We start from the raw sequence: 27,206 nt of genomic DNA on the forward strand, positions 1-27,206 counted from the left end.
CCCTGCCACAGAGGGCCTATTAGTTTGCACCAGCTTTTCCCAGCTAGAGATGCTTTTATTTTTTTTCTCACATTTTTTGGCCAGGGCAAGGTTTGAACCTGCCACCTCCGGCATATAGTGCCTACTCCTTTGAGCCATAGGCGCCGCCCCCATAGGGATGCTTTTTGAGTTCTAACTTAGGTTCTTGGTTTATCCATAGGTTGGCTAAAGAGATGACTAGATACGTTAGGGTTATGTGTTTTTGTTTGAAAAGAGACATTAAGGACTTTTCTGTGAATAAAATTTATTTAAAATAAGAGCTGGGCACAGTATCTCAAGCCTGTAATCCCAGCACTGTGGGAGGAGGAAGAATTGCTTGATCTCAGGAGTATAGGACTTGTCTGAGCGAGAATGGACCCTGACTCATAAAAAAAATGAAAAAAAGGTGGTGCCCGTGGCTCAAGGAGTAGGGCGCTGGCCCCATATACCGGAGGTGGTGGGTTCAAACCCAGCCTCGGCCAAAAAAACTGCAGAAAAAAGAAAAAAACCCAGCTGGGTGCTGCTGCAAGTAATTGTAATCCCAGCGGCTTCTGGAGGCTGAGGCAGTGGGATGCCCACAGCCGGAGTCTGAGGTTGCAGTGAGCTGTGACATCATTGCACTCTGCTCAGAGTATAGGGTGAGACTCTGTCTCAACAACAACAAAAAAATAAAAATAAACAAGGAAATAAAAATACAAAGAAAGAAAGCGTGGCTTGGCTCCTGTGGCTCTAGCAGCTAAGGCGCTAACCACATACACCAGCGCTGGCGGGTTTGAATCAAGCCCGGGCCTGCCAAACAACAATGGCTGCAACCAAAGTATAGCTGGTGTTGTGGCGGGCGCCTCTAGTCCCACCTACTTGGGAGTCAGAGGCAGGAGAATCGCTTGAGCCCAGAAGTTGGAGGTTGCTGTGAGCTGTGATGCCACGTTACTCTACCCAGGGCGACAGCTTGCGGCTCGTCTCAAAAAAAAAAAACAAAAAAAAGCGCTGAAGATAACAACTATTTTATTATATGAAATGGGAAAAGTATTGCTTTTCAGCCTTTCCTAGGTTATTCAGCATTATTTAACAATAGGAAAATGTACGACTTGGTTATGAACAGGTCACATCAGACCAACTTCATTTTCTTGGCCTGGGTTTTATGAGGCAGGTAGTTAAGAGAAATGAGTGGATCTATTCAGGTGTAGAACACAAATGTCTTAATTCTGTAATTGGGTAAATGAGGTGAAGGCTATGTTGATTAGTAGGATGTAAGCACTCCCAATTTGTACAAATAATCAACACATTAAATCCCATAATGGCATAAATGTATTTATGATCTATGTACAAATGACTTAATAAAAAAAATAAAAAATAAATGAAAAGTATCTGTGGCACTTAAAAATCTATCCTAAAAAGGTACAGTCCTAGATCTTTAAGGCCTTTCTTAAAGTGGATTTGTGGGTCCTGCTTTCCTTTTCCCCAGTTGTCTTGTCTGTTCTTTGGTCCCTAATGTGTGTCTGATGGGAAATCATTTAAAAAAAAAAAAAGAAACGAGGTTGTAATCAAGTTGATCTCCATGAAGGTACTGGCACCTCTTCTACATCTTAGGCCTATTCTGTGGCTGGGTGCCAAAAAGTTTTGGAGGGTTTGCAGAACTGCCTGAAGGACCCTGGCAGAGGGGGATCCTGTGGCTGGAGCACAGCAAGCTGGTCCTGTGAATGAAGATGACCTGAGAAAGTAGGAGGAGTCCACTTGTGGAAGGCACAAAGCTGGGGATGGAAGACCAGTACAATGAGCTAAAGCTAACACCACGAGCATCTGCAGGGATAAGTGAAAAGTAAAATACGCCAACTGCGTAGGTAGAGGTTGCATGGTCTGTCCAGTAGAACCTCTGTAAGTTGACCACTCAAGGAAATGTAACAAACTGCTCAACATACAGAGGTGGTCAACATAAGGAACTAGGCCTACTTTACTAATAACATACATGTGGTACGTGTCCAGTCTGTGAAAACTAGGTCAGCTTAAGGAGGTGGTAATGTAGGGAGGTGGTCAGCTGTGGAGGTTCTACTGTACTTACAAGTATAGACTCTTGTGATGTTTGGAGATTACTCTGGTAAGTTCCAGTTCTGAGCACCATGCTTCCAGACAGTTGTAGACAGACTAGACTGGAGTAAAATCAGAAGCAGGCAGTCAGCATCGTAAAGGACTTGTGATCATAAGGAATAAGGCTGTAAAGAAGTAAGGGTATTTAGCTATGAAAAGAGAAGATTTGGGGCCTATGATCTGTTTATAGAATGTGGAGGAAAAGTAGCCCCAAGGGCCTGTGGGTACAAGTCCAAGGGGGCAGGCAGCATTGGCCCACTGTTAGGAGGAACTCCGTCTCAGCCCAGAGAGAAGGAGAGTTTCTGTCCCTGGAAGGTCACCTGGTTGGCCACTTGGCACAGCTATTGTGGAGAGATGGATGAGAAATGGGGTTGGTCAAAGTGATGCATTGGTTTTTGATTCTTGTCTGATTTTGTTTATGAGCTTATCTGTTTGTTTTGTTTCCTTTCACTATTGTAGATTTTAGAAGCACTTTTGCAGGTTTTGCATGTCCTCTTGGGAATGTGCCAGGCCTTGGAGATTCAAGAAAAAGGTACAGTCATAGGTCTTTAAGGCCTTTCTCAAAGTGGTTTTGTGGATCCTGCTTTCCTTTTCCCCAGTTGTCTTGTCTGTTCTTTGGTCCCTAATGGGTATCTGATGGGAAAAATCTTCCTATATTAGGTTGCATTTGCTGTGTGTTAATGCACTAAGAGGTCTCTTGGGGTCCTCTGGTGAGCTCAGTTCTGCTGTGTGCATCCTGGGTGCACTTCACCTTTCTTTACCACTAACGTGTGTAGGTAGCTTAGTTGGTTTCTGAAGGTCATTTCTCCCTTAGTGTAAGCTTACCAACATGACTCTAGAATGTGTAAACATGTTAACAAGGGTCCAGCTGCCTAATGACATGACCTAGCTATAGTATTGATTCGGATGTGTCATGAGTAGATTAAGCCCTCCCAAGGAGAGTGCCTGGGTGTGATGGAGTCACAGTCTGAAATTGTTCATGACAGGTTGAAAATACCACCAATCAGCCCTTGGGGTTGAAGCTGTTACTGTGGCCTTTTCTGAACCTTCACATTTATTGGTGGGTTGTGGGTTGTGAAATGTTAGACAGTGTCCAAGTTGGTGCGGTTGAGTTCTCTCACAAGTGCTTTCTCACTTTCTGACATTCTCACTTGGTCTTCTAGAATACCTTTGCAAGTACGCAGTCCCATGCCTGATAGGAATCTCACGAGCTTTTGGGCGTTACAGCAGTACGGAAGAGTCTCTGCTTTCAAAGCTCTTTCCCAAAGTTGCTCCTCATTCCCTCCGAGCCCCAGAAGAGCTGGAAGGCACCAGACGGCGTTCCTTTAATGACTTCCGCTCCATCCTCCCCAGCAACCTTCTGACCATCTGTCAGGAGGGCACCCTGAAGAGGAAAGCCAGCAGCGTGTCCAGCATCACTCAGGTGGGGCTGGGCTCCTGGGGGAGAGCAGAGTAGAGCAGAATGACCTCCCTAGGTAGCGTGTGAAGAAAATCCTCCTTATGTGCAGTTTGTGGGGACTTGAGAAACATGGAAGGTTCTCACTGGAATTCTCTTTAGTACAAAGACTTGCTTGTCCCTCTTATAGTTTATAAGTGATTCCATAGTCATAAACAATGTGTTTCACACTTGTTACCAAACTCCGTTCTGCGTGGGAGACAGTTGGTGCCCTGAAGAAGTATATACAGTAATTAACTCCTGGAGAAAAGATAAAAACACAAAAAACTAAGAGCAGTGCAGCTCAGTAATCAAGTATGAAGCACATGGCTAGACACAGAGAATTTAACGTGAAGTAGAAAATGCTTTAGCTGTGACGGTCTTTAGGGAGGAGGTGAGGCGCGAACCAGGACTTAAAAAGTACAGACATGAGGCCGGCAGAGACAGCCTTGCCTAAGACAAACCTGACTGAGGTCTCACTGGTCTTTGCTGATCTCTAACTGTGACTGTGTGTTTCAGGTCAGCCCTGAGCGTGGCGTACCCCCGCCCAGCTCCCCCGGAGGATCCACCTTTCACTACTTTGAAGGTGGGCATCATCTCTCCACCCAGAATATGGACTCAGTGCACAGAGTTGGCCACAGTGACTTCTTGTGATGTTATTAATAAGAATGTTGCTGCTAATTCTCTCTTGTCACAGATCTAGAGTAGCAAGCTTTTATTTTCTATTTTCATTTAAATTTTTAAAATTTTCAATTTTTTTTGAGACAGAGTCTCACTCTGTCGCTCTGATTAGAGTGCTGTGGTGTTATACAGTTCACAGCAACCTCAAACTCTTGGGCTCAAGAGATCCTCTTGGCTCAGCCTCCCAAGTAGTTGGAACTATAGGTGCCCACCACCATGCCTAGGTAGTTTTTCTATTTTTAGTAGAGACAGGGTCTTGCTCTTGCTCAGGCTGGTCTGGAACTCCTAAGCTCAAAGCGATCCACTCGCCTCAGCCTCCCAAAGTGCTAGGATTATGGGCATGAGCACTGTGCTCAACCAAGTATTCTATGTGCAGAGAAAAGTACAGAAAATAATTTACAGACTCCCTATTCCTGTCATCAGAACTTTTATACATTAACCTGTGAAAGCTGATTCTCAAGTAGAAATGCAAGTGATGGGTAATTTTGAAAAAGTATGTAGATAATATTAAAGAATACAATACTGCAACTGATTTATAGACCATTTCTGTTCACAGAATACTTTTACATAATTTACTGAATTTCATTCTTGTGCCAGACGCTTGTTAAAATTACCTCTACCTTATACCTGAGAGAAGTGAAAAGACCTGGGTTAGGTGGTAGGGAATGATCTGCCTCATAATGCAGATTTTTGGAGGATGCTAATTGCTGAAAGAGCATCGCTCTAGATGATCTTGAGAAAAGTAAGGAGAATTTTGCAAGTAAAAAGGAGGAATAGTATCTGAGCACAGGTAAAGGTGGGCAGCTTTGCATATGGTATCTCTTGGATATGTATTAGAATGGATATGTATTAGAATGTAAAGGGGCTCAGCGCCTGTGGCTCAAGCAGCTAAGGCGCCAGCCACGTACACCTGAGCTGGTGGGTTCGAATCCAGCCCAGGCCCGCTGAACAATGACAGCTGCAACCAAAAAATAGCTGTGCATTGTGGCGGGTGCTTGTAGTCCAGCTACTTGGGAGGCAGAGGCAAGAGAATTGCTTAAGCCTAGGAGTTGGAGGTTGCTGTGAACTGTGATGCCACGGCACTCTACCCAGGGGGACAGCTTGAGACTCTGTCTCAAAAAAAAAAAAAAAGAAGGTAAAGGCTAAATTTACTCACTCAAACTCTCACCTATCAGAGGGAACACCTTGTCCCAATGTGGAATATTTTCCTCCAGGCTCTAAAAATCCCTTTTCCCCCTGCCTGCCCAGGGGCATCTGAGGACAACCATTGTGTGCTCTTGAAGGCTTGCCTTTCCAAGGTAAACAGCTCTTCATGCACTCTGTGTGACGAGGGTCCCCCCATGACAGCACCTTCCCTAAGCACATCTAGTAGGTGGTAGATGGGTGCGGGTTAGATGCAGCTGACTGCTTGCTGCACAGGGACCTTGCTGCTCCCATTCTGTGCCTTTGGTGGTGAAGACAGGCCCACACAGGTTCGAACCTTGCTCCGGGAAGGGCCCTCACTGTAGGGCAGACAGCAGCAGACTCTACTCCTTCCTTGTTTGCTCACATGCCTCCTTTGCACTCAGACTTTCCCTATAGCCAGTCTCCTCTTCTCCCTTTCTAGACCTTCCATAGCACTGTAAGAATTTTTTTGAGAATTATTATTATTATTTTTTTTTTTTTGTAGAGACAGAGTCTCACTGTACCGCCCTTGGGTAGAGTGCCATGGCGTCACACGGCTCACAGCAACCTCTAACTCTTGGGCTTAGCGATTCTCTTGCCTCAGCCTCCCGAGCAGCTGGGACTACAGGCGCCCGCCACAACGCCCGGCTATTTTTTTGTTGCAGTTTGGCCGGGGCTGGGTTTGAACCCGCCACCCTCGGCATATGGGGCCGGCGCCCTACTCACTGAGCCACAGGCGCCACCGAGAATTATTATTTTTTTGAGACAGAGTCTCACTTTGTTGCCATAGCATCATAGCTCACAGCAACCTCAAACTCTTGGGCTCAAAGCGCTTCGCTTGCCTCTGTCTCCCAAGTAGCTGGGACTACAGGTACCCACTGCAACGCCTGGCTATTTTTAGAGACAAGGTCTTGCTCTGGCTCAGGCTGGTCTCAAACTCCTCAGCTTAGGCAATCCACCCACCTCAGCCTTCAGATTGCTAGGATTACAAGCATGAGCAACTGCTCTCGGCCCCGAGAATTATTTTTTAAAGGTACAAGTCTGATCATTTACTTTCCTGCTTAAAAACTTCTCATTGACATCATCTGCATAAATCCCAAACCCTAGGTCCTTACAGCTCACATCTTTTGCCTCTGTCTGTGACACCGGCCCTGCTTCACGTGTGCCCTCTAATCACAGCCCTGTCCCCTTCCTTCCCAGCTTCTCCTGTTAAACCAGCTATTCTCTCCCTCCCTTCTTTCCTATTTGATCCCTCCTTCGGTGGCCATTTCTTACCTTCGCCCTGCAGCGTCTCAGCCCCTGCAACACTCAGGCCTGCTTCCTCCTGCTGTAAGTTGCTAGGCTGTATCTGCTGTCAGGCAGTTGGGCAGTGCATCACTAGCACCTAGCACTAGGCCCCGGCTTTGACACACTCAGGGCTAGACTCAGCTTTTTGCTCTTTCTGTGCTCTAAGGCTAGAGGAAGGCATAAAATTTATTTAGTTCTTTATAGATTGATACTGTCTTATTAAATATGAAAATATTATAAATTTATTTTCCATTTGTCATTTTCTGTAGTTTTAATGATGGATTTTCATGGCTGGGTGTGGTGGCTCATACCTATAATCCCAGCACTCTGGGAGGCTGAGGCAGGTGGATTGCTGAGCTCATGAGTTCAAGACCAGCATAACCAAGAGTGGGACCCTGTCTCTAAAAATAGCTGGGTGTTGTGGCAGGGGCACCTGTAGTCCCAACTACTTGGGAGGCTGAGACAAGAGAATTGCTTGAGCTCAAGAGTTTGAGGTTACTGTGAGCTGTGATGCCACGGCACTCTACTGAGGGTGACATAGTGAGACTGTCTCAAAAAAAAAAAAAAAGGATTTTCAAACAGTTGTACACTTTTGGGTTCATGTTTATTTATTTTATTTTTTTTTTTGTAGAGATAGAGTCTCACTGTACCACCCTCGGTAGAGTGCCGTGGCGTCACACGGCTCACAGCAACCTCTAACTCTTAGGCTTACGCGATTCTGTTGCCTCAGCCTCCCGAGCAGCTAGGACTATAGGCGCCTGCCACAACACCCAGCTATTTTTTTTTGTTACAGTTTGGCCGGGGCTGGGTTTGAACCCTCCACCTTTGGCATATGGGGCCGGCACCCTACTCACTGAGCCACAGGCGCCGCCCCCTGGGTTCATGTTTATTAGTCATCAGGTGACAGAGTATTTGTTCTGATTTTTTTTCTTTAGTGTTTTATTGTGTTAAAGTACCCATGACATAAAATTTGCCATCTTACCAATTTTTAAGGTGTACAGTTCAGTAGTATTAAATACATTTGTAATTAATACAGCCATCACCACCATCCATCTTGAGAACTCTCTTCATCTTGTGACACTGAAACTGTATGTGTTAAACAATAAATCTCCCATTCCTCCCTTCTTCTGGCCTTACCAAACACTGTTCTACTCTATAGTTTTGCGCCTAGTCTTTTTTTTGAGACAAGAGTCTCACCCTGTCACTGGGTCAGAATGCCGTGACCTCACCTAGCTCACAGCAACCTCAAACTCCTAGGCTGAAGCGACCTTCCTGCCTCAGCCTCTCAAGTAACTGGGACTACAGGCGCCTGCCACAATACCTGGCCCAATTTTGCCCACTCTCAAGTACCTCACATAAGTGGAATCAGTGCAGTAGAACCTTCATAGTTGACCACCTCCCTAGCATTGACCATCTCCTTAATTTGACCTGATTTTCATAAACCGTACGTGTACTATAATGTAAGTTCCTTATGATGACCGCCTCTGTACATTGACCATCTCCTTAATTTGGTCTGATTGTCACAGACCATACATACACTGTATGTACTCAACGTAAGTTCCTTATGCCAACCACCTCTGTACATTAACTGGTTTGTCACAGTCCCTTGGGTAGTCAACTCACAGTTTCTAATGTGTTTGTCTTTTTTGTGACTGGGTTGTTTCACTTAGTCATTCTGATTTTGAAACTTCCAGTTGTGTGCATTTTTGTTCATTTTTCTTTTTGTTCCTAGAGATAGGGTCTCATTTTATTACCCAGGCTGGAGCACAGTGACCTTATCGTGGCTCCCTGCAGCCTCAAACTCCTGGGGTCAAGCAGTCATCCTACCTTAGCTTCCTGAGTGGCTGGGACTATGGGCATATGCCTCCATGCCCCGCTAATTTTTCTTTTTTTTTTGAGACAGAGTCTCAAACTGGTACCCCGGGCATCACAGTCCCATGGCATCACAGCTCACAGCATCCTCCAACTCTTGGGCTCAAGCCATCCTCTTGCCTCAGTTTTTCTATTTTTAGTAGAGATGAAATCTCACTTTTGCTCCAGCTGGTCTTAAACTCATAAGCTCAAGCTATCTACCTGCCTCAGCCTCCAAGAGTGTCAGCTAATTTATCTTAAGGATTTTTTGTAGAGATAAAGTCTCTTACTACGTTGGCAAGGCTGGTTTTAAAATACTGGCCTAAAGTTATCATCCCATATTGCCCTTCCAAGTAACTGGACTTGGGGTGTGAGCTCTTGCACTTAGGCTACTTTGTTCTAATTTTTGTGGTAAAATATCTTTGGGGCCCCGTGGACCTCAAACTTTTACATCTCTCAGCCTTCAAAAAAGATGAATTCTTTTTTCTTTGCCACATGTTAAGTTATATATATTATCTGGGTTGGAAATATTAGGACATGTTCGTGTCTGAGGCTTTGACTTGAAACACCCAAGTGAGAGGTGTTACTCCCCAAGGATTTGCAGTCCAGCCTTTAGTTCTTTAAAAACAAACAAGGAACTGGGGTATAAACACAAGTAAAACTTATGCCTTTGTTGGTTATTGGGGGAATCAGCTTGAGGAAGTGTCCTGGTCACGTGTGACCGTGGCTAACTTGCTGGTTTTCTCTCCTGCCAGCCTCTTGCCTGCCTGATGGGGCTGCCCTGGAGCCCGAGTACTACTTCTCCACCATCAGTTCCAGCTTCTCAGTCTCTCCTCTTTTCAATGGCATCACCTATAAGGAGTTCAACATTCCACTAGAAATGCTCCGGGAACTCTTAAACTTGGTAAGCAGAGGAGCGTTGGTGGATGAACAGACCACTGTGTGGTGGTCAGTAAAAGTACTAGTGGTGAAAGCCTGATGCTGTTAAAAGAAAAGAAGTGAAATTTAACAGTCATGTTTTTGGATTAAAGAAGGAAGGAGAGTAACATTCATGGTGCCATTGCATAGTACTTTCTGATTTAGTCCTTGGAGCATCATGCAGGGAGGCACCTAACATGCCTGTTTGCAGGGGTAGGAAATCAATGTCCAGGCGGTGCAGGGCTGGGCTGGGCTTAGTGCTGGGATACTGTCTAGTGCTTTTCCATTGTGTCTGACTCCCTCTTAGGGGTTATTTTACTCAATTTGTGTTAATACAATACCTGCCTTTTTCATTTTTGGATGACCTTTGAGGTGACACCAGAGAAGACATTGATGCCAGTGTCCAAGTCCGGAAGTGGATGGATGTGTGGTCAGATGCAGGGACCCTGGAGTTGGTACAGTGGAGCTGGGGTGGTTCAGGACAGATATGATTGGTGGGTGATGGCATCATCAAGGGTGTAGGTTACACATCAGGCTTTTGTTTTGGAAAGCATGGAACATGCCCTGGAGAGAGCAGCCAGCTCCCTGAGGCTGGAGTGTAAACAGAAGTCACCCTAGGAGTGGCTTTAGGCTAACGGTGTAAGGAGACATTAAAGCATAGGCGATAATTAGCAAACCATAGTGAACTGCTCAGTAGCTTAGAATGATTTTGAGGTTACCATCAAGAAGGAAGGCTGTCCCTAAACTACTTCTCAGTTTTGACATCCCAGACAGAATGGTGGCCTGGGAGGGCTATGGCCTTCACAGATGACTCTTCCTAGAACCATGTCAGAAATCCGAATTGAAGACTGTTTTATATATATCCTTTCTTAGGGAATTATTTTTTCCAGTATATTTAAAATTTTCAAGTTAAGGCTTTCTCATAAGGCAGCTTTTCATTTAATTTCCTAAAGTGTTGTTTGTCATCATGTGTATATTTTGGAAATGACCTTGCGTACTACAATTGCAGGGGTAGGGCAGTTTTTTCAGGTGGTTCTGCAGTTGACAGAACAGTCCATTGGACAGGTGAAAATAATCGCTTCTGCTAGAAATGTAAAATGTTTGTTCCAGTTGGAATACCTGGCTTTAGGGATAAGGGAGGCCCCTTGTGCCCCAGGCCTGGTTGCGAGGGTGTCCTGGGTGTCTGGGAGGGAATTGGGGGAGGGCATCACACACCTGTGCTTGGTAACTCTGAGTTGGTAAATGGCAGCAGTGCCTGGAGTCTGGACCCTTCCACATCTTGAACATGGAAATCTAATGTCAGCAAGTTTGAGGGGGTTGGCTCCTTTTCTTTGTTTTGTGTCATTCCTATCTAGGGTAGGAAAAGAAGCTCCAAGTGATAGCAGAATTAAGGGCATTGTGTGCGTATAGTCAGACTCATGACTATGCCTTGTATGTGTGTGACTGACAGGCCGTTGTCTTCATCATATTTTTCAATGTGTTTGAACGTGGGTTTGTTGTGGGTTTTTGGTAGAAGGAGCTCTTGCTGTGTCAGTTGCTTCATGAGGTTTTGTTTTCCTGATAGGTGAAGAAGATTGTTGAAGAGCCTGTTCTCAAATCCTTGGATGCAGTTGTAGCCGGCGTGATCGAGGTATGTCCCTTCTGAGGGCATTGCCGTGGGATCAGCCTGATCTAAATACCTGCAGGGGGAAAGCAGGAGAGTCTGTGTGGGGGCTGGAGTGGAAGGGGTTTTCTGGGTCGGTCTGACACTTTCTTTTTTTTTTTTTTATTGTTGGAGAGTCATTGAGGGTACAAAAAACCGGGTTACACTGATTGCGTTTGTTAGGTAAAGTCCCTCTTATAATCGTGTCTTGCCCCCAAGAAGGACAGCACACACCCAGGTCCCACCCTGCTCCCTCCTTGCCTCTCGCTGCTCTTCCTTTCTGTCTGACACTTTCATCTTCCCACCTCCTTTGGTGCTTCAGGCTGTTCTCCCAGCTCAGAGCTGCACTTTCCAGGCACATGCAAGCCTTGGCTTGTAAGTATAAGGAGCACATACTTGGGGAACTTTTATCTTTAATGTATTTGGAATCCAGGGCTCTAGCATTGTTTATGAAATCTTTATGTTGGTCCTTGGAGGTCTCAAAATCTCAGGGATTATCTGGGTCAGGCCCCTGCTGATTGGTAGGATCAGAGAGACTGCTCTTTGCCGGGCTGATTATTGCAGTGGGTGTATGCTGGACCCAAGTCCATGATTATTGCAGTGGGTGTATGCTGGCCCCAAGTCCATGTTTAAGCCTGGTATTCGTCCTCTCACCTGATGATAAGACACACAGCGTCTGATACCGCTGGTACTTGGGGCTGGGGTAGGAAGCTGGGCAGGAACCACCAGAGCCTTCCTACACTTCACTCAGCTACCAGCAAGCTATTGTGCTGGGCATCATTTACTGTGGGCTGGTTCTTGGCTAAGGAGCACAGTTCCTGGAACTCTGCAGGTTGTAGTCAGGCACTTCCTACCTTGTCTGAGACCGTTTTTCAGGTTGGCCTGAGCTTTAGCTTTCGAGCTGTCTCACTGTAGCTTGGCGTCTCAGAGGCCTCTTGGTTCCCATCATCAGTGTGTGGTGATGTGTGGCCCAGGGCAGACTGGAAGGAGCAGGGCCAAGAACTGGGCTGGACAGGCAGATACCTGGACCCTTGTTGGGCCTGCACTCCACCTCTGCACCCTCCTCCCCATTGAACCACAGGAGTTTTTGGTATTTTTATTTTGTAATTTGGATTTTTTGTTGTTCTTTTTATTTCAGATTAATACGCAGGTTCAAATAATTAGGTTACATTTGTTAGGTGAGGTCCAAGATGTAGTTGAGCTCTTCACCCATGCGGCATGCCATGTACCCTTACATTGTGCCCTGTTAGGTGGGAGCACACCAGTCCTAACCTTCTCCCCTTCACTCCTCTCCCTCCCCTCAACTTGAACTTAATTGTGTTTTCTCTATGTATAGTTGTTCATCTGCAGATTTTATGTTAGTATTGAGTACATGGGATACTTGCTTTTCCATTCTTGTGATATTTTACTAAGGAGAATGTTTCCAGTTCCATCCAGGTTAATGTAATTTGGGCTTTAATGTAAACGTCCATTTGAAGAAATTACTTCATAACTGAAAAAAAATTCTTAGACTCCTCACTTAGAGTTATTGCAGTATATTAATCATTATTTATAATCAGTATAATCAAATAATTATGACATGTTTGTTATGGGCCAGATACGAGGATAGGACTTGACTCACTCATTCATTGAATCCTACAGTAATCCCCAGTTTATAGATAGGGTAACTGAGGCTTACAGGGCTAAGGCACTTAAGTTACATAGCTAGTAAGCATTGGAGCCCAGCTGTGGACCCAGGACAGTCAGACATCAGAGCACTTAGTGGTCTGGGCTCCAGAGTCCTGGGCTGCTTTCCCAGTCTCCTCTCTGCATCTCCACCCTGCCAGGGGTATTGTGAGAACTGTGAGACAGTTTACATTAAAGCCCAACTGTGTGCCTGTGAAGTGATACGGCCCTGCCCATCAACAGCACCTCCACACCTGAGCCCCGGCATGACTCACACCCTCCTAGTGATTTTCCTTTCCTCCATGTGACCACCCCCCATCCCCAGCCCTTCTGCAGGTGAGCTTCCCACCCCTTGCTGTGTTTGCAGAACCCTTTTACACTTGTCAGGAATTACAGTGAACCTCATCTCTCCATCCTCCTGAGCTAGAATGTACAGAAGCTAAGCACTCTATCTTACTTAACTCATTATCCCTTGTGTGACTTTTTTTTTTTTTTTTTTGGCCGGGGCTGGGTTTGAACCCGCCACCTCCGGCATATGGGACCGGCGCCCTACTCCTTGAGCCACAGGCGCCGCCCTCCCTTGTGTGACTTTTTTAGTGCTACATTTCAGATTAGATTGTTAAAGAATAATAAAAAAAATTTTTTTTTTTTTTTTTTTGAGACAGTCTCACTCTGTCACCCTGGATAGAGTTCTAAGGTGTTATAGGTCACAGCAACCTCAAACTTTTGGGCTCAAGTGATCCTCTTTCCTCAGCCTTCCAATGGTCCACCGCAACGCCCAACTATTTTTAGGGACGAGGTCTCCCTCTTGCTGGGCTGGTCTCAAACCCCTTAGCTTAAACAATCCACCCGCCTGGGTCTCCCAGAGTGCTAGGATTACAGGCATGAGCCACCATGCCCAGCCTTTAAAAAAAAAATTTTGTTGTTTTTTTTTTTTTTTGATACAGAGCATAACTCTAGCACCCTGACTAGAGTGCCATGGCATCATCATAGCTCACAGCAACCTCAAGTTCTTGGGCTCAAGCAATCCTCTTGCCTCAGTTTTTCTATTTCTTTTAGTAGAGACTGGGTCTTGCTGTTGCTCAGCCTGACCTTAAATCCCTGAGCTTAAGTAATCCACCTGCCTCTTGTCTCACAGAGTGCTGGGACTATAGGCATGAGCCACCTTACCTGGCCTTAAAATGTATTTTAATTACAAAACATGAGCTGAGTCTGAAAGTGCCCTGGCTGTAGCATCCGTCTTGGGAGTGATGGACGTGGTGATCCCTTACTCTGGTGGACACTTGCCTGTCTTCCTCCTTTTCTATTTCTGTCCCTGTTCAGGCCAAAGATGGTGGGCTTCAGCCACAGGAGGGTGGTTCTTCCTTCTCGGGTGCAGACGACTTCCCCACTGTAGGGATTTCTCAACAACATGAACCTCCTCTTTTCCTTGGCCTGATGCTGAAGGAGGTGAAGAAGAATAAAGTGTCCAAGTGACAAGTTGCAATGAGTGGCTGCTCCGTGTAGACGCTAAGTCATGAATAGTGATTACAGCCAGGCCTCAACATCAAGGAGAAGGCTGGGCGGAGGAGTTTATGCTCCATGGTCGCGTGTGTTTCTTCCCTTCCATGCAGGCTAGCCCCAGCACTGATCTCTATTACTCATCCTTCAGTGACCCCCTCTACCTGACCATGTTCAAGATGTTGCGTGACACTCTGTACTACATGAAGGGTAAGGACTGCTTGTGAGTATGGCAAGACTGGCTTCAGGGCTGCCGGTCCAGGCTGATGGCTGCAGGCTGGTGCCATCTTTCTTTTCTTTAAAAAATACATAAGAGAAACATGGTCACATTACTGAAATTTGGGGGAAATAGCAAATAAAAAAAAATCCGTCCGTGATCCTGCAATGTTAGTACTGTCAATGACGTCTTCTTCTGTAGGTACTTTTCTCATCTTTCTCTGTGTGTCATATTGTCCACACACAATATCTGTTTAGGCTTTTTTTTTTTTTGGTAGAGACAGAGTCTCACTGTACCGCCCTCGGTAGAGTGTCATGACGTCACACGGCTCACAGCAACCTCTAACTCTTGGGCTTACGTGATTCTCTTGCTTCAGCCTCCTGAGCAGCGGGGATTACAGGTGCCCACCAAAATGCCTGACTATTTTTTTGTTGCAGTTTGGCCGGGGCTGGGTTTGAACCTGCCACCCTCGGCATACGGGGCCGGCGCCCTACTCACTGAGCCACAGGTGCTGCCCGTGTTTAGGCATTTTAGAGAACAGAAAATGAAGTACTCATAATCATTTAACTCTGAGGTCAATTTTTTTTTTTTAATTTTGGTGACAGAGTCTCACATGGCTGCCCAGGCTAGAATGCAGCTCCTGGGCCCAAGTGATCCTCCTGCCTCAGCCTCTTGAGTAGCTGAGACTACCAGGCTCAGGTTACCACGCCCACCCAACTTTTCAATTTTTTGTAGGGACAGGGTCTGGCTATGTTATCCAGGCTGGTCCTGAACTTCTGGGCTCAAGCCATCTTTTCGGCCTCAGCCTCTGAGATAATATCTTAATAATCTAGTTTGCACACATAAAAATTTAGCATTTCCTTCCAGTCTCTTTTGCTCTTTCATGCTTTTTTAAGAACACTTTTCCTGTGCTGCTCCTCACGCTGTGGAATATTCTTCATAATATGAGTTGTGACGACAACAATGCGCTCTTATGTCCTACGGATGTACTATAATTTAGTTAGCTGTTTTCCTGATCTGACTCTAAAAGCTCCTGGGACGCTGAACTTGCTAGGGTCACAGCAAGGGTTTGGGTTCTCTAAGGGGGCATGGGAGGGTTTCCTAGCCCCATGTGCCCCCCAGGAGCCCCGACCCCCTTCCCACCGTGCTTCACGCCGCTCGCTTCCTTAGCTGGAATCCCTGTGTCTGCAGCAGTGGTTCTCCTAACTTCCAGGCTACAGGGATGGCAGTTTGAAATGTCTATGAATGGGGCTTTGAAGAGCCAGAGAATTTTCTCCTTCGGGCTATAACCAGTGTTTGCCCTTATCTAATAACTGACAGCCTTTTTTCCCTTATAAACATCATTGAGGTTTTTGTTACTGTCAGTGGAACCGGCTCCAGTGATGAGACGTTCCAGTTCAGGTAGTTTGTGTGTTCAGGTTTTAGTATATTGACTGTTTAAAACCAAGTGTGGCTCTGACTTTCTGGGCAAATTATCATTTTTTCTGATTGCCTGCTTGTATGCGTGCAAAGGACAGTTTTGCACATTCTATCCAAGTTCTTCTGAGTGGATATTCTTGAACCACAGTAGCCAGAAGCAAGTGCTACTATTCTGAGGGTTTTATTAGGGAGGGAAAGAGACTATAGCTGTTGTCAGCCGCTGCCTGTGCTGTTCAGTTTTGTTTTTAGCCATGATGCCTCTGCTCTTTCCCACAGACCTCCCAACCTCCTTTGTGAAAGAGATCCATGATTTTGTGCTGGAGCAGTTCAATACAAGCCAGGGGGAGCTGCAGAAGATCCTGCATGATGCAGACCGGGTCCACAGTGAGCTGAGTCCTCTCAAACTGCGCTGCCAGGCAAATGCTGCCTGCGTGGACCTCATGGTGTGGGCTGTGAAGGACGAGCAGGGTGAGCCTGAGGTGTCCGCCTGGCCCCTCAGGCAGGCAGACTGCCCCACCTCCTCTGTGAGCTCCACCAGGCCCCAGAGTCTTTTTCTTTGAGAGTTCCTCCAAACAGCTTCTAGAGCACTTCTCTGTTAACTCAGGCGGTTGCAGTAGGAGTATCTATGTCCTGGGTACATGCAGAGCTGAGCGTCAGCCCCTGCCATGCCCTGGACATGTGATAGCCCGTCCTGTGTGGCAAGTGCTGGCCCTGGGAGAATGAGAAGGCCCATGTCCCTGGGGCCTGTGTGTTCTCCCTGAGGCTTCTTGCTGGGTCTTTAGGCTTTTGTGCAGCAATGTAGGAGCTCAGTGCTGAAGTGTGAGGTGTTTGTCTAGGGCAGGAGCAGAATGGGAAGCTTTCTCCTGCAGGATGGAGCACAGGGATGGGAGGGGGCTTAGGGCCAGTAGAGAAGAGAGCAGTCACATGTGGCATGGCCTCTCTGTTAATAGGTAGGTCTCTGGGGTTTAATTAAATTTTGTGCTTACTCAGTGAATAAGTGTTATATATAAATATTGGACTTTGTTGATAACTCGTACTCTCCTCTTATTTGAATTAAGGTGCAGAAAATCTTTGTATCAAGCTGTCTGAGAAGCTACAGTCCAAGACATCCAGCAAAGTCATCATTGCTCACTTGCCCTTGCTTATCTGCTGTCTGCAGGTTAGTCTTCCTGACACCTGAGAGGTTTACATCCTGTCAGCAGAGTGTCCCTCTTGTCCTAGTGTTCAGGCTGTGGTGGGCACTCCAGCAGCAGAGCTATGCTGTCTGAGTTGTCCTGTCATCTTTCGGTGCTTTAACTAGAGTCTGCTGTGGACAGTCCCTCCCGGAGTGAGCATGGGCTGCCCCTTGAGGATGCCAAGGCTTTCTGCAGGTGGCCTCCGTCTTCCTTTGTTGTGAGGCTGTCTCAGATTTTGCAGGGCTGTGTCCAAGGCCAGCAGGTGAAAGGTGTTAGGACCACAAGAGGGGCTGCTTCCCAGTGTCCCCACTGCTAGCTATGCTCTGCTGAGACTCTAACCTTGTCACAAATTCCACTGACCCCACACGTCTGCCATTTACAAAACATTTTATTGTACCTTTTCCCCCTTAGTTTGCTTCCAAAAGAAATGAACCCGTTAATGATATATATCCACCTTAGATTGGAGGGGAGTCAACACTATCCCTCTGTTTTGTCTTTCTGTCTCCTGGGCAGGTGGACTCGGGGAGCTTAGACCTTGGAAGTTTTTGGTTAAACCTGGGTATCTGAAGTGTGGAGGGTCATGTGTTGAAGCCTTGTGCTGGGCAATGGTGTGTTGCAGGGTTTGGGCCGCCTGTGTGAGAGGTTCCCAGTGGTGGTGCACTCAGTGACACCATCCTTGAGAGACTTCCTGGTCATCCCGTCTCCGGTTCTTGTGAAACTCTACAAGTACCACAGTCAGTACCATACAGGTAATAATAGACTGAGTAGCCTTGAGGCCCTGAGAAAGGGGCCCCGTGACTGTGTATGAGCCCCCTGCCGGTTTTGTGAGTGTCCCTAGGCTCATTCTGCTGCGGCATCTGTCCTGTCTTTCTCTGCACACCCCCTCTCAGTGCCATGCCTTTCCTTCCCCCACCTTCTCCCATCCAGTTCTTGCCACCACTGCCGGCCCCGTGTAGTCTCATTTTCTTTTAGGAGTCTTCTCTCACTGGGGAAGTCTAAAGTGTGACTCCTGCATGCCCTGAATGCTCAGCCAGGAGCTTTGTGTGCACAGCCTCCTCTAGTTCCCACTGCCCCCGTGAGAGCAGATTATGATGTTTCTACCGACAATGCAGCAGTAATTAATGATGAGTAAATACTGCTGTGTCCTAGAGCCCTGATGTAATGTCACCATCCTACCCACAGTCCTGTGAAGGTGGCCACTTTTATCTTCTTGCTTCAGATGAAAAAACCCAAACTCAGCGGTTGAAATACCTTACCCGACCTTGTAGCAGGGAGAGCCCTCTCAGTCTCTGAGGCCCCTGCTCTCAGGCTGGTCACCTGCCTTTACCAGCTCCATGCATATTAGTGAGATAACCCTGGGTATAGGACTGCCTCACCCTCAGAGCTGCAGTTCTGTGGGTGCTTGTAGTGCTTTTTGTTTATTGAGAAATGCAATGGTTTATTGATAGATTTTTGATTTTTCCATATTTGTAACCTACATGTTGTTATCGATTACAAAGTGTTCCATATTTCCAATTTGTAACCTGTATATCATTCCTTTTGATTTAAACATATTCCTTTCTGTCGCAGGCTCTTTTGTTGAAATGTTTAGTCAATTGTTCTTATAGTGATTGCTTTTATAAGCCAAAAGCAATCAGCATATTATCTTGGTTTTTTGAATTACAAAGAAGGGAATGGAAAATAATAAGCTCAACCAGGTGCATATTTGAATTTTTACATTTAGTTGCTGGTAATGATATAAAAATCAGTGTGACCAATGAGCATTCTGAGTCAACCCTGAACATCATGTCGGGCAAGAAAAGCCAACCTTCCATGTATGAGCAGCTCCGGGACATCGCCATTGACAACATCTGCAGGTGGGAAGGGGGGATGTGGGGCAAGAGGGAGGTAGAGGGCAGGCTTATTGTAAAATAAGAGATGTTTGTATCTTGTATAACTGGTTTCTGATTATTCTACACCTAAACATGATCTATAGAGAGGAATTACTACATGCTTTTAAAAAATAATACTTTCTTCCTTTCTTTGATTATAAATATAATAAGAAATGCTTATTAGAGAAGATTTGTGATGTATATCACTCATTAGCTCAGTGTAACATGTTCCCATGTTTTCTGTGTTTCCTTTTCTGTGTAATATTTAATATAAATGAGAGGTTTTTAAGTCAGGTGCCTCTGGCTTCCTAGACTCCTGCCATGTGAACTCTTACTCTCCCAACTTGGGAGCCAAATGCACTCTGATTTCCATGAAAATGTCTCTCTCCCTCTCTGACTTCTGACTCCCCACTCTCAGACACCAAATGAAGAACATAACTTGTCAGGCAGGGCACAGTGACTCACACCTGTAATCCTGGCACTCTGGGAGGCCAAGGTGGGCAGATTGCCTGAGCTTATAGGTTCGAGACCAGCCTGAACAAGAGTGAGAACCTGTCTGCAAAAATAGCCAGCTACTCGGGAGGCTGAGGCAAGAGAATCACTTAAGCCCAGGAGTTTGAGGTTGCTGTGAGCTATGATACCCTGGTGACAGTGAGACTTTGTTTCAAAAAAAAAAACAGAACTTGTCCCCCATCTGTCAGACTCCATGATGCTTTAGGAGCTGAACAGACATGGAGAGTCAGAGACACCGTGTAAGACTTTATGTTTTTAGGGGCTTTCTAAATTTCCCCCTTTCTGTAATAAGCGTTTCTCCTCACTGTGACAACCGTGATGTATGCTTGTAATATTCTCTCAGCTATCTTCGGACCATTTGTCTTTGGAAACAGTTACTGAAGCTTTTAAGTCAGGGGCCTCTAACTTCCTAGACGCCTGCCATGTGAACTCTTGCTCTCCCAACTTGACCAGAAGAGGCACCTGAAGTTGCTAAGAAACTGTACGAGAGATTTAAAATTAGAGTTAGGATGAATACGACATTCCAAAGGAAAGTGTTCTGGGCAAATTAATGAAGTTGTTTCCAACTGAGATATTTATTGAGTGGGCAAGATCTGAGGCAGTGCTTAGATTTCTGGGAGATAGACATTTGGGTAGTTCTTTAAACTCTGTAGTCCTAAGAGTTTAGACTAAGAAAGGAAAAATTAGGAAATAATTTTGTTTTGATGCCTAATACCATGTGTGTTTCCTCGCTGCTCAGGAAAGGAAAAATTAGGAAACAATTTTGTTTTGATGCCTAATACCATGTGTGTTTCCTCGCTGCTCAGGTGCCTGAAGGCCGGATTGACAGTGGACCCCGTGATTGTGGAGGCCTTCCTGGCCAGCCTCTCCAACCGGCTCTACATCTCCCAGGAGAGTGACAAGTAAGTATGTCCCAGTCCCCATCCCATTCTCAGCAGGCTTGGAATGTCTCCATGTCCCACAATGTAGGCCTGCGTTGGGTTTGTCACTAGATTTCAGGTGCAGCCTTTCTGGGCATGTACACCCTAGGCCACCCTGTTGGGATGAAGATCTGTGTCCTCCAGCCTGGGCCTGGGGCTTTTGTGTTTTTTGCTGGTGGTTAAAATCCCATGCTGTCATTTTTAGGTGAACACTTCATTAAGGCTGTGATAAAATTGAGGTCTAGAAGATGATAACCTCCAGGTTTTATTTGAACTCTGCATGCCAGCAGACTCTCGATAGGACGCTTCTGTTCTTCCCTCCTGTAGGGATGCTCACTTGATTCCTGACCACACAATCAGAGCCTTAGGACACATCGCAGTGGCCCTGAGGGATACTCCAAAGGTCATGGAGCCAATTCTGCAGATCCTGCAACAGAAATTCTGCCAGCCACCCTCCCCTCTTGATGTGCTCATCATCGACCAGCTAGGCTGCCTGGTTATCACAGGAAATGTAAGGAAGGCCCTGCGGTGAGGCACAGCCAGAAAGCCCATCTAGCCCCTGCAAGCCTCGTTAAGCTCTTTTGACTATAAGGGATGTAAAAATACAGATAAATTTGCCTTGCAGATGAGCACCTTTTCTCTGATGAGAATAGTATAAGGTTCTGTAAGTCCTGGGAAAAAAAGAGGTTTAATTTCTTGTCAATATCAGTAACATAAATTGAACTGAAGCTGTTTCCCTTTGAGGTTTGTTTAAAGCTTTAGAAATGGATGCCCTTGGCTTGGTGCCTGTAGCTCAGTGGCCAGGGCTCCAGCCATGTACACCAGGTCTGGCAGGTTTTAACCCAACTCAGGTCTGCCAAACAACAATGACAACTACAACCAAAAAATAGCCAGGTGTTGCGGCGGGTGCCTGTAGTCCCAGCTACTTGGGAGGCTGAGGCAAGAGAATCACTTAAGCCCAAGAGTTTGAGGTTGCTGTGAGCTGTGACGCCAGGCACTCTACCCAGGGTGATAGCTTGAGAGTCTGTCTCAAAAAAAAAAGAAAGAAAAAGAAAAGAAATGGATGCCCTTGGCAGATGCAGTGGATCATGCCTAGAATCCTAGCACTTTAGGAGGGTGAGGTGTGTGGATTGCTTGCATTCATGAGTTCCGGACCAGTCTGAACAAGAACAAGACTCAGTATCTACTAAAAAAAAAAAAAAAAAGAAAAGAGGGCGGCGCCTGTGGCTCAGTTGGTAAGGCACCGGCCCCATATGCCGAGGGTGGCGGGTTCAAACCCGGCCCCGGCCAAATTGCAACCAAAAAAAAAAAAATAGCCGGGCGTTGTGGCGGGCGCCTGTAGTTCCAGCTACTCTGGAGGCTGAGGCAAGAGAATCGCTTAAGCCCAGGAGTTGGAGGTTGCTGTGAACTGTGTGAGGCCATGGCACTCTACTGAGGGCCATAAAGTGAGACTCTGTCTCTACAAAAAAAAAAAAAAAGAGCTGGGCGTTGTGGCAGGCGCCTGTAGTCCCAGCTACTCGGGAGGCTGAGGCAAGAGAATCACCTAAACCCAGGAGTTGGAGGTTGCTGTGAGCTGTGATGTCATGGCACTCTACCAAGCGTGATAAAGTGAGACTCTGTCTCTAAAAAAAAAATGTTAAAAAATAAAAGAAAGGGCAGCACCTGTGGCTCAAAGGAGTAGGGTGCTGGCCCCATATGCCAGAGGTGGCAGGTTCAAGCCCAGCCCTGGCCAAAAACTGCAAAAAAAAGAAAGAAAAGAAAAATTAGGCAGGCATTGTGGCAGGTGCCTGTAGTCCCAGCTACTTGGGAGGCTGAGGCAAGAGGATTGCTTAACTCCAAGAGTTTGAGGTTGCTGTGAGCTGTGATGCCACAGTACTCCACCTGGGATGACAGAGTGAGACTCTTGTTGCAAAAAAAAAAAAAAAACAGTAGATACCATGGTGGTTTGGGGGCTGTTATGGTCCACGGTTCCAGAGCTTTCCCTCTGAATGACTACCAGAGGGGGCCTTCCCTGTGTCCCGAGAGGGGCTTTGTGGAGGACTCGGGATATGGTGACCGTGCTCCTCACTCTCTTCCAGCAATACATCTACCAGGAAGTGTGGAACCTCTTCCAGCAGATCAGTGTGAAGGCCAGCTCTGTTGTGTACTCAGCCACCAAAGATTATAAGGACCACGGCTACAGGTAACTGAACCTCATTGTCCTTTTTGATCACTATAGTATTTAACTCCCTTTGAAATTGTGAGGTCTGGGAATTTGTCTCTCTCTTTTTTTTTTTTCTGAGGCAGTGTCACTTTGGTGTCCAGGCTAGAGTGCCATGGCATAAGCCTTGCTTTTACAGCAAGGTCGAACTGAAGCAATCTTACTGCCATGGCCTCCTTACTGTTATAGGCACATATAGTAGCTGGTACTATACGTGCCTATAACACCCGGCTAGTTTTTCTATTTTTTGTAGAAATGGGGTCTGATTCTTGCTCAGGCTTGTCTCAAACCTCTGGCCTGAAGTGATCCTCCCACTGTGGCCTACCAGGGGACTAGGATTATAGGCGTGAGCCACTGCGCCTGACCTGAGACTTTGTCACTCAAATCAAATCTTCTTACAGAAGCACTATATGCTGCAAACCAATGCACATATAATGTAGATAATGAAAACCCACACACAGCCCCCAGAGCTGACCACCGAGCATCTCAGTGCACGTGGTCCCAGCCCTTGCCCCTCCTTTCTGACCAAGCCCAAGCTGCATACCCAGCTCGCTTGCTTTCCATACGCAGTAACACATTGACCGCACCATAAATGTTCCTCTGCATGTTGCCATTAATGGCTGTGCTCCATCCCATTTTTAGTGGTGCTGAGACTCACTGTACCACTCCCTAGCTTGGGTATTAAGTAGTTTTTAGCTTTTTTGCTGGTAAGTGCTGAATTGGCAACCTAAGAGCTACACATCTGTGAGCATCTTTGATTCTTCCTTCAGGTTAGATTCAGAGGAGGATGTAGAGAGCCCAAGGGGATAGGTGTTTTATATCACTGAACTGTTAAAGTCTGGCCATACCCCTGACAGATTGAGAGATGTTTCCTGTCTGTTCCTGTCCCTTACCTGGGGACAAGGACACGTGTATCAACCTTGGGAGATAGCACAGTGGAAGAGAGAAAAGAGGAGAAGTGACGTCAGATAAGGACAAGAAGTTGGCAGAGGGAATAAGAGGTCCCCTTTATTGGCGTTACCCTTCCGGTCACATGGCTCCTCTTCTGACTATTAAATTCAGGCTTTTACTCTGAGATTCTCCCCAAGTCAGTTTAGTGGGCAGGGGTGCAGCTGGGAGCCACACGACGTGGCGGCATGGCCTCAGAAAGTGCTGAACTCTGTGCCTTGGTTTTCTTATGTGTCGGACAAGCCTCTGTCTCCAGTTCTATGGGTAAACGAGAACTCATGTTTGAAACTCAGTCTGTGTGCACTCTTGGCCTGGTTAGCACTCCCCTGCCTTCTTGCTGGCACTGTAGTGAGCCCAGGCAGGTAGCACAGCCTGAGACCAGATTGAGGAAGGGGCCAGGCTCACCTCTCCTTCCTCCCTCCATCTTTGTCTCTGCAACAGAATGGACACGCAGACCAGAACACCCCTGGGTCTGCGTTGCTTCCCTGCTTCTGACATGGCTGCTGGGCCCCCTGGCCCCAGGCACTGTCCCCGCCCCACCCCCGTGTGTCATGGCCTGACTCTGCTGCCTGCTGTGTGCAGTGCCCACTGCTGTGCTCCATCCTTTCAGTTCTTCACCTCTGGCTCAACTTGGCACTTGCACAAAGCCTTTTCTCATTGCTACCCACCGTGATGTGGAAGCATCTGTGCGCTGTGTTTGCCTTGACCTACTAGGTGTTTTAACTGATGATGAAGGGAGTACCTTTTGTCGCAACTGCCATTTGCTCTGTGATTTCTAGAGTCCAGACACTGTGCTCAGTGTTTCACATGGTGTAACCCCTCCTGCAATCCTGTTAAGCGAGATTATTATCCTTTTGTATTAATAACAAAAACTGAGGTTTGAGAGTTAAACAACTCACCTAGGGCTATGCAGCTTGGGAGTTGGCGGGTGTCTGGCTTTCCTGGTCTCCCTCACTGGTTCACAGCTTCCAGATGAGGAACAATGTCATCTTCATATTTGTGGCTTATGTGGGGCTGGCCACAAACCTGAAGCAGGTTGTTCAGGACCCTTGAACACTTTCTGAGTATTTGATGTGAACTCATATTGTCATCACCTTCAGAGTAGAGGGAGTCTTTGGGGGGAAGCTGATCATGAGATGTAAGTTTCATGGGTGGTAAATGATGCTTTAAGGTTCTCTGGGATTTGTGGAAAAAAGCAGGGTCCAAACAGGCACACCTAGGCGTGGGCACTTCCAATTTTGACCAGGGAAGTGTCCTGAGACTGTCACAGGTCCCCAGGAGTGGCGATTCCAGGAAATTAAATAGCCCCTGGATGTCCTTTTTGCATCTCAGAAGGGAAGGTTTCCGTCATGAGGATGGCATGTTTCTCGCCTCTTAAGAGTTGTTTTGTTGACAGATGCTGAAAGCAGTGTATGAGGTAGGCTGGGCCTGGCAGTGTTATTTCTCTCCTTCCCCCTCAGGCACTGCTCCCTGGCGGTGATTAATGCCCTGGCCAACATTGCAGCCAACATCCAGGATGAGCACCTGGTCGACGAGCTGCTCATGAACCTGCTGGAGTTGTTTGTGCAGCTGGGGCTGGAGGGGAAGCGAGCCAGTGAGAGGGCCAGTGAGAAGGGACCAGCCTTAAAGGTAGGAAGGGGGACAGCTGTGCCCCCTGCCCTGCCCATGTGTCTATTCCTGGTGGCCAGGGCTGAGGCTCCAGGTACCATCTTGGTTGGAGTGTGTATTTCTTTCTTTCTTTCTTTCTTTTTTTTTTTTTAGAGACAGAGTCTCATTTTGTTGCCCTTGGTAGAGTGCTGTGGTGTCACAGCTCACAGCAACCTCCAGCTCTTGGGCTTAGATGATTCTCTTGCCTCTGCCTCCGGAGTAGGTGGGACTACAGGTGCCCACTGCAACACCTGGCTATTTTTTGTTGCAGTTTGGCCAGGGCTGGGTTTGAACCCACCACCCTCAGCATATGGGGCCAGCACCCTACTCACTGAGCCACAGGCGCCACCCCAGAGTGTGTATTTTCTTTGTTGAGTGATTCAAATGCATTTGGTAGAGTGTCAGAAGGGGATGGGTTTTTCCTAAGAGATGCTGGCAGGGGTCAGGGAGAGGGCAGCTTCCTCACTGGATTGTCCCAGCTAGTGGCAGGCATCTCCCCCAGCCCAGGGTAAAAACTTGATGGCAGCTCAGCATAGGTTCCCCAGGCCCCTGTCTCCCCTCTCTCTTCCCTCATGAAGCTGGAGGCAGTGGCTGGGCCTAGGAAGACTTTAAGGACCCACCATCAGAATACAGTAACAACAGGAGAAGGCCACATCTGACCTAATCTTGGGCTGTCCAAGGAAGACAGGGCCCCAGGGACAGACAAACATCACGTCTTGAATGTCCAGATACATGTGAGGGCCGCTGAGGCAGGCGAGGCTTCTTACCTCTTTATGGCCCCTTTAACGTGTCATGTGGGTGCCAGTCCCTCCCCCAGATCTCCACTTCCCTTGTCACATCCGCTAACCCTCTCTCCTTCTCTTCCCCATACAGTGATTGTTTACCTCCTCTGTGCCATCCATGTACTGTCCTAGGTCTGGGGTCAGCTCACTTTTTCTTTAAAGGTGGAACTGTAACTATTTTAGACTTTGCAGGCCAGAAAGTCTCTGTTGCAGGTGCTCAGTGGCTTAGTAGGAGGGACACTTTAGGCTGGTGAAGAAAGCCTCTCTGAGGAAGTGACATCTGAATTGACAACTGCATGAAGGAGCCTCCTTGTGGAAGTCTTGACCAGGAGGGAGTAGCTGGCACACAGAAGGATTCTAAGACCTTTGCTCTGCCAGGCCCTCTGATCCTGATGTGGGTGACCTCAGCTAGGCCCATCCTGATGCAGAGGAGAGAAGAGAGACCCTCAAGCCCAGGGGGTCTTAAGCATCAGGATAAGAGGCGGTTGCTGATGATGTAGGAAGGTGCTGAGCACCCAAGAAAGCAGAGGATGTGGTCTCTCTGAGGGGTATGTCAGGAGCCTTCTCTTCCCTAGAAATTGGACCTCGGAGCCTGGAACAGTGCCTCTTAGACCCCAGGACCCTCTCCCCTCTGCCTGCCCTTGCCTCGCCTTTACAGAGCCTCAAGACTCTCAGATGCAGTGCTTCTTTCAGAGCTGGGGATTGTGCCATGGGAAAGAAGCAGTGTAGGGGAACCCTTTTCCATCTCCCTCCCCACGAAGAAACTGTGAATTCAGTTCTTGCAGAGTAATTCCTGTTTATCAACCAGTCACTGAATAAGCAAGTTACAGCAGCCAATACACTTTACCCCTGAGATAGCACCTTCTGGAATAAGGGAAGCCCAGAAGTGCAAGGGTGGAGGGCTCGTGTGCCCTGGCAACTGTGTCTATAAACTAAGCTAAGACACCATTGTCAGTTTCATAGAGTGGAGCAAGGAGGGTCACCACTTCTGGACCCAGCCCAGGGAGACTGTCTTGGCCTTCTGTCCTTGCTACTGAAGAGCTATGGCCTTGACAAGCCACTGAGACCCTCTGAATCTCCCCAGAAGTTAGTGCTTTTGAAGCATTTAGCATAGCATCTGGCACAGTTGGGCATGCAAGGCCCTCGGCTGCTGTTACACTGTAAACACAGAATAGAAATTGAGGGTGCTTGGGCACTGCTCCCAGAATCTTGACCCATCAGCATGCACTATAGATCAGCTGCTTTTTTGAGTCTAGCCAGGGAACTTA

The 27,206-nt window shown here is 47.0% G+C and overlaps 1 protein-coding gene across 4 annotated transcripts in view; it reads left to right on the forward strand.

Moving 5' to 3' along the window:
* Positions 1-27,206, forward strand: part of PI4KA (phosphatidylinositol 4-kinase alpha) — a 138,494-nt gene that overhangs the window by 26,424 nt on the left and 84,864 nt on the right. For all 4 annotated transcript variants that reach the window (XM_053587410.1, XM_053587407.1, XM_053587408.1 and 1 more), the window contains 14 exons: positions 2,563-2,635; positions 3,267-3,526; positions 4,058-4,124; positions 9,277-9,425; positions 11,004-11,069; positions 14,360-14,456; positions 16,159-16,350; positions 16,941-17,041; positions 17,677-17,806; positions 18,781-18,913; positions 20,248-20,343; positions 20,689-20,872; positions 22,440-22,543; positions 24,970-25,138. In XM_053587410.1, coding sequence (XP_053443385.1) covers positions 2,563-2,635; positions 3,267-3,526; positions 4,058-4,124; positions 9,277-9,425; positions 11,004-11,069; positions 14,360-14,456; positions 16,159-16,350; positions 16,941-17,041; positions 17,677-17,806; positions 18,781-18,913; positions 20,248-20,343; positions 20,689-20,872; positions 22,440-22,543; positions 24,970-25,138 — 1,821 coding nt within the window. The remainder of the gene's footprint in view (positions 1-2,562; positions 2,636-3,266; positions 3,527-4,057; positions 4,125-9,276; positions 9,426-11,003; positions 11,070-14,359; positions 14,457-16,158; positions 16,351-16,940; positions 17,042-17,676; positions 17,807-18,780; positions 18,914-20,247; positions 20,344-20,688; positions 20,873-22,439; positions 22,544-24,969; positions 25,139-27,206) is intronic.

This window comes from Nycticebus coucang, chromosome 4, assembly GCF_027406575.1.
Source record: "Nycticebus coucang isolate mNycCou1 chromosome 4, mNycCou1.pri, whole genome shotgun sequence".
Classification (NCBI taxonomy): domain Eukaryota; kingdom Metazoa; phylum Chordata; class Mammalia; order Primates; family Lorisidae; genus Nycticebus; species Nycticebus coucang.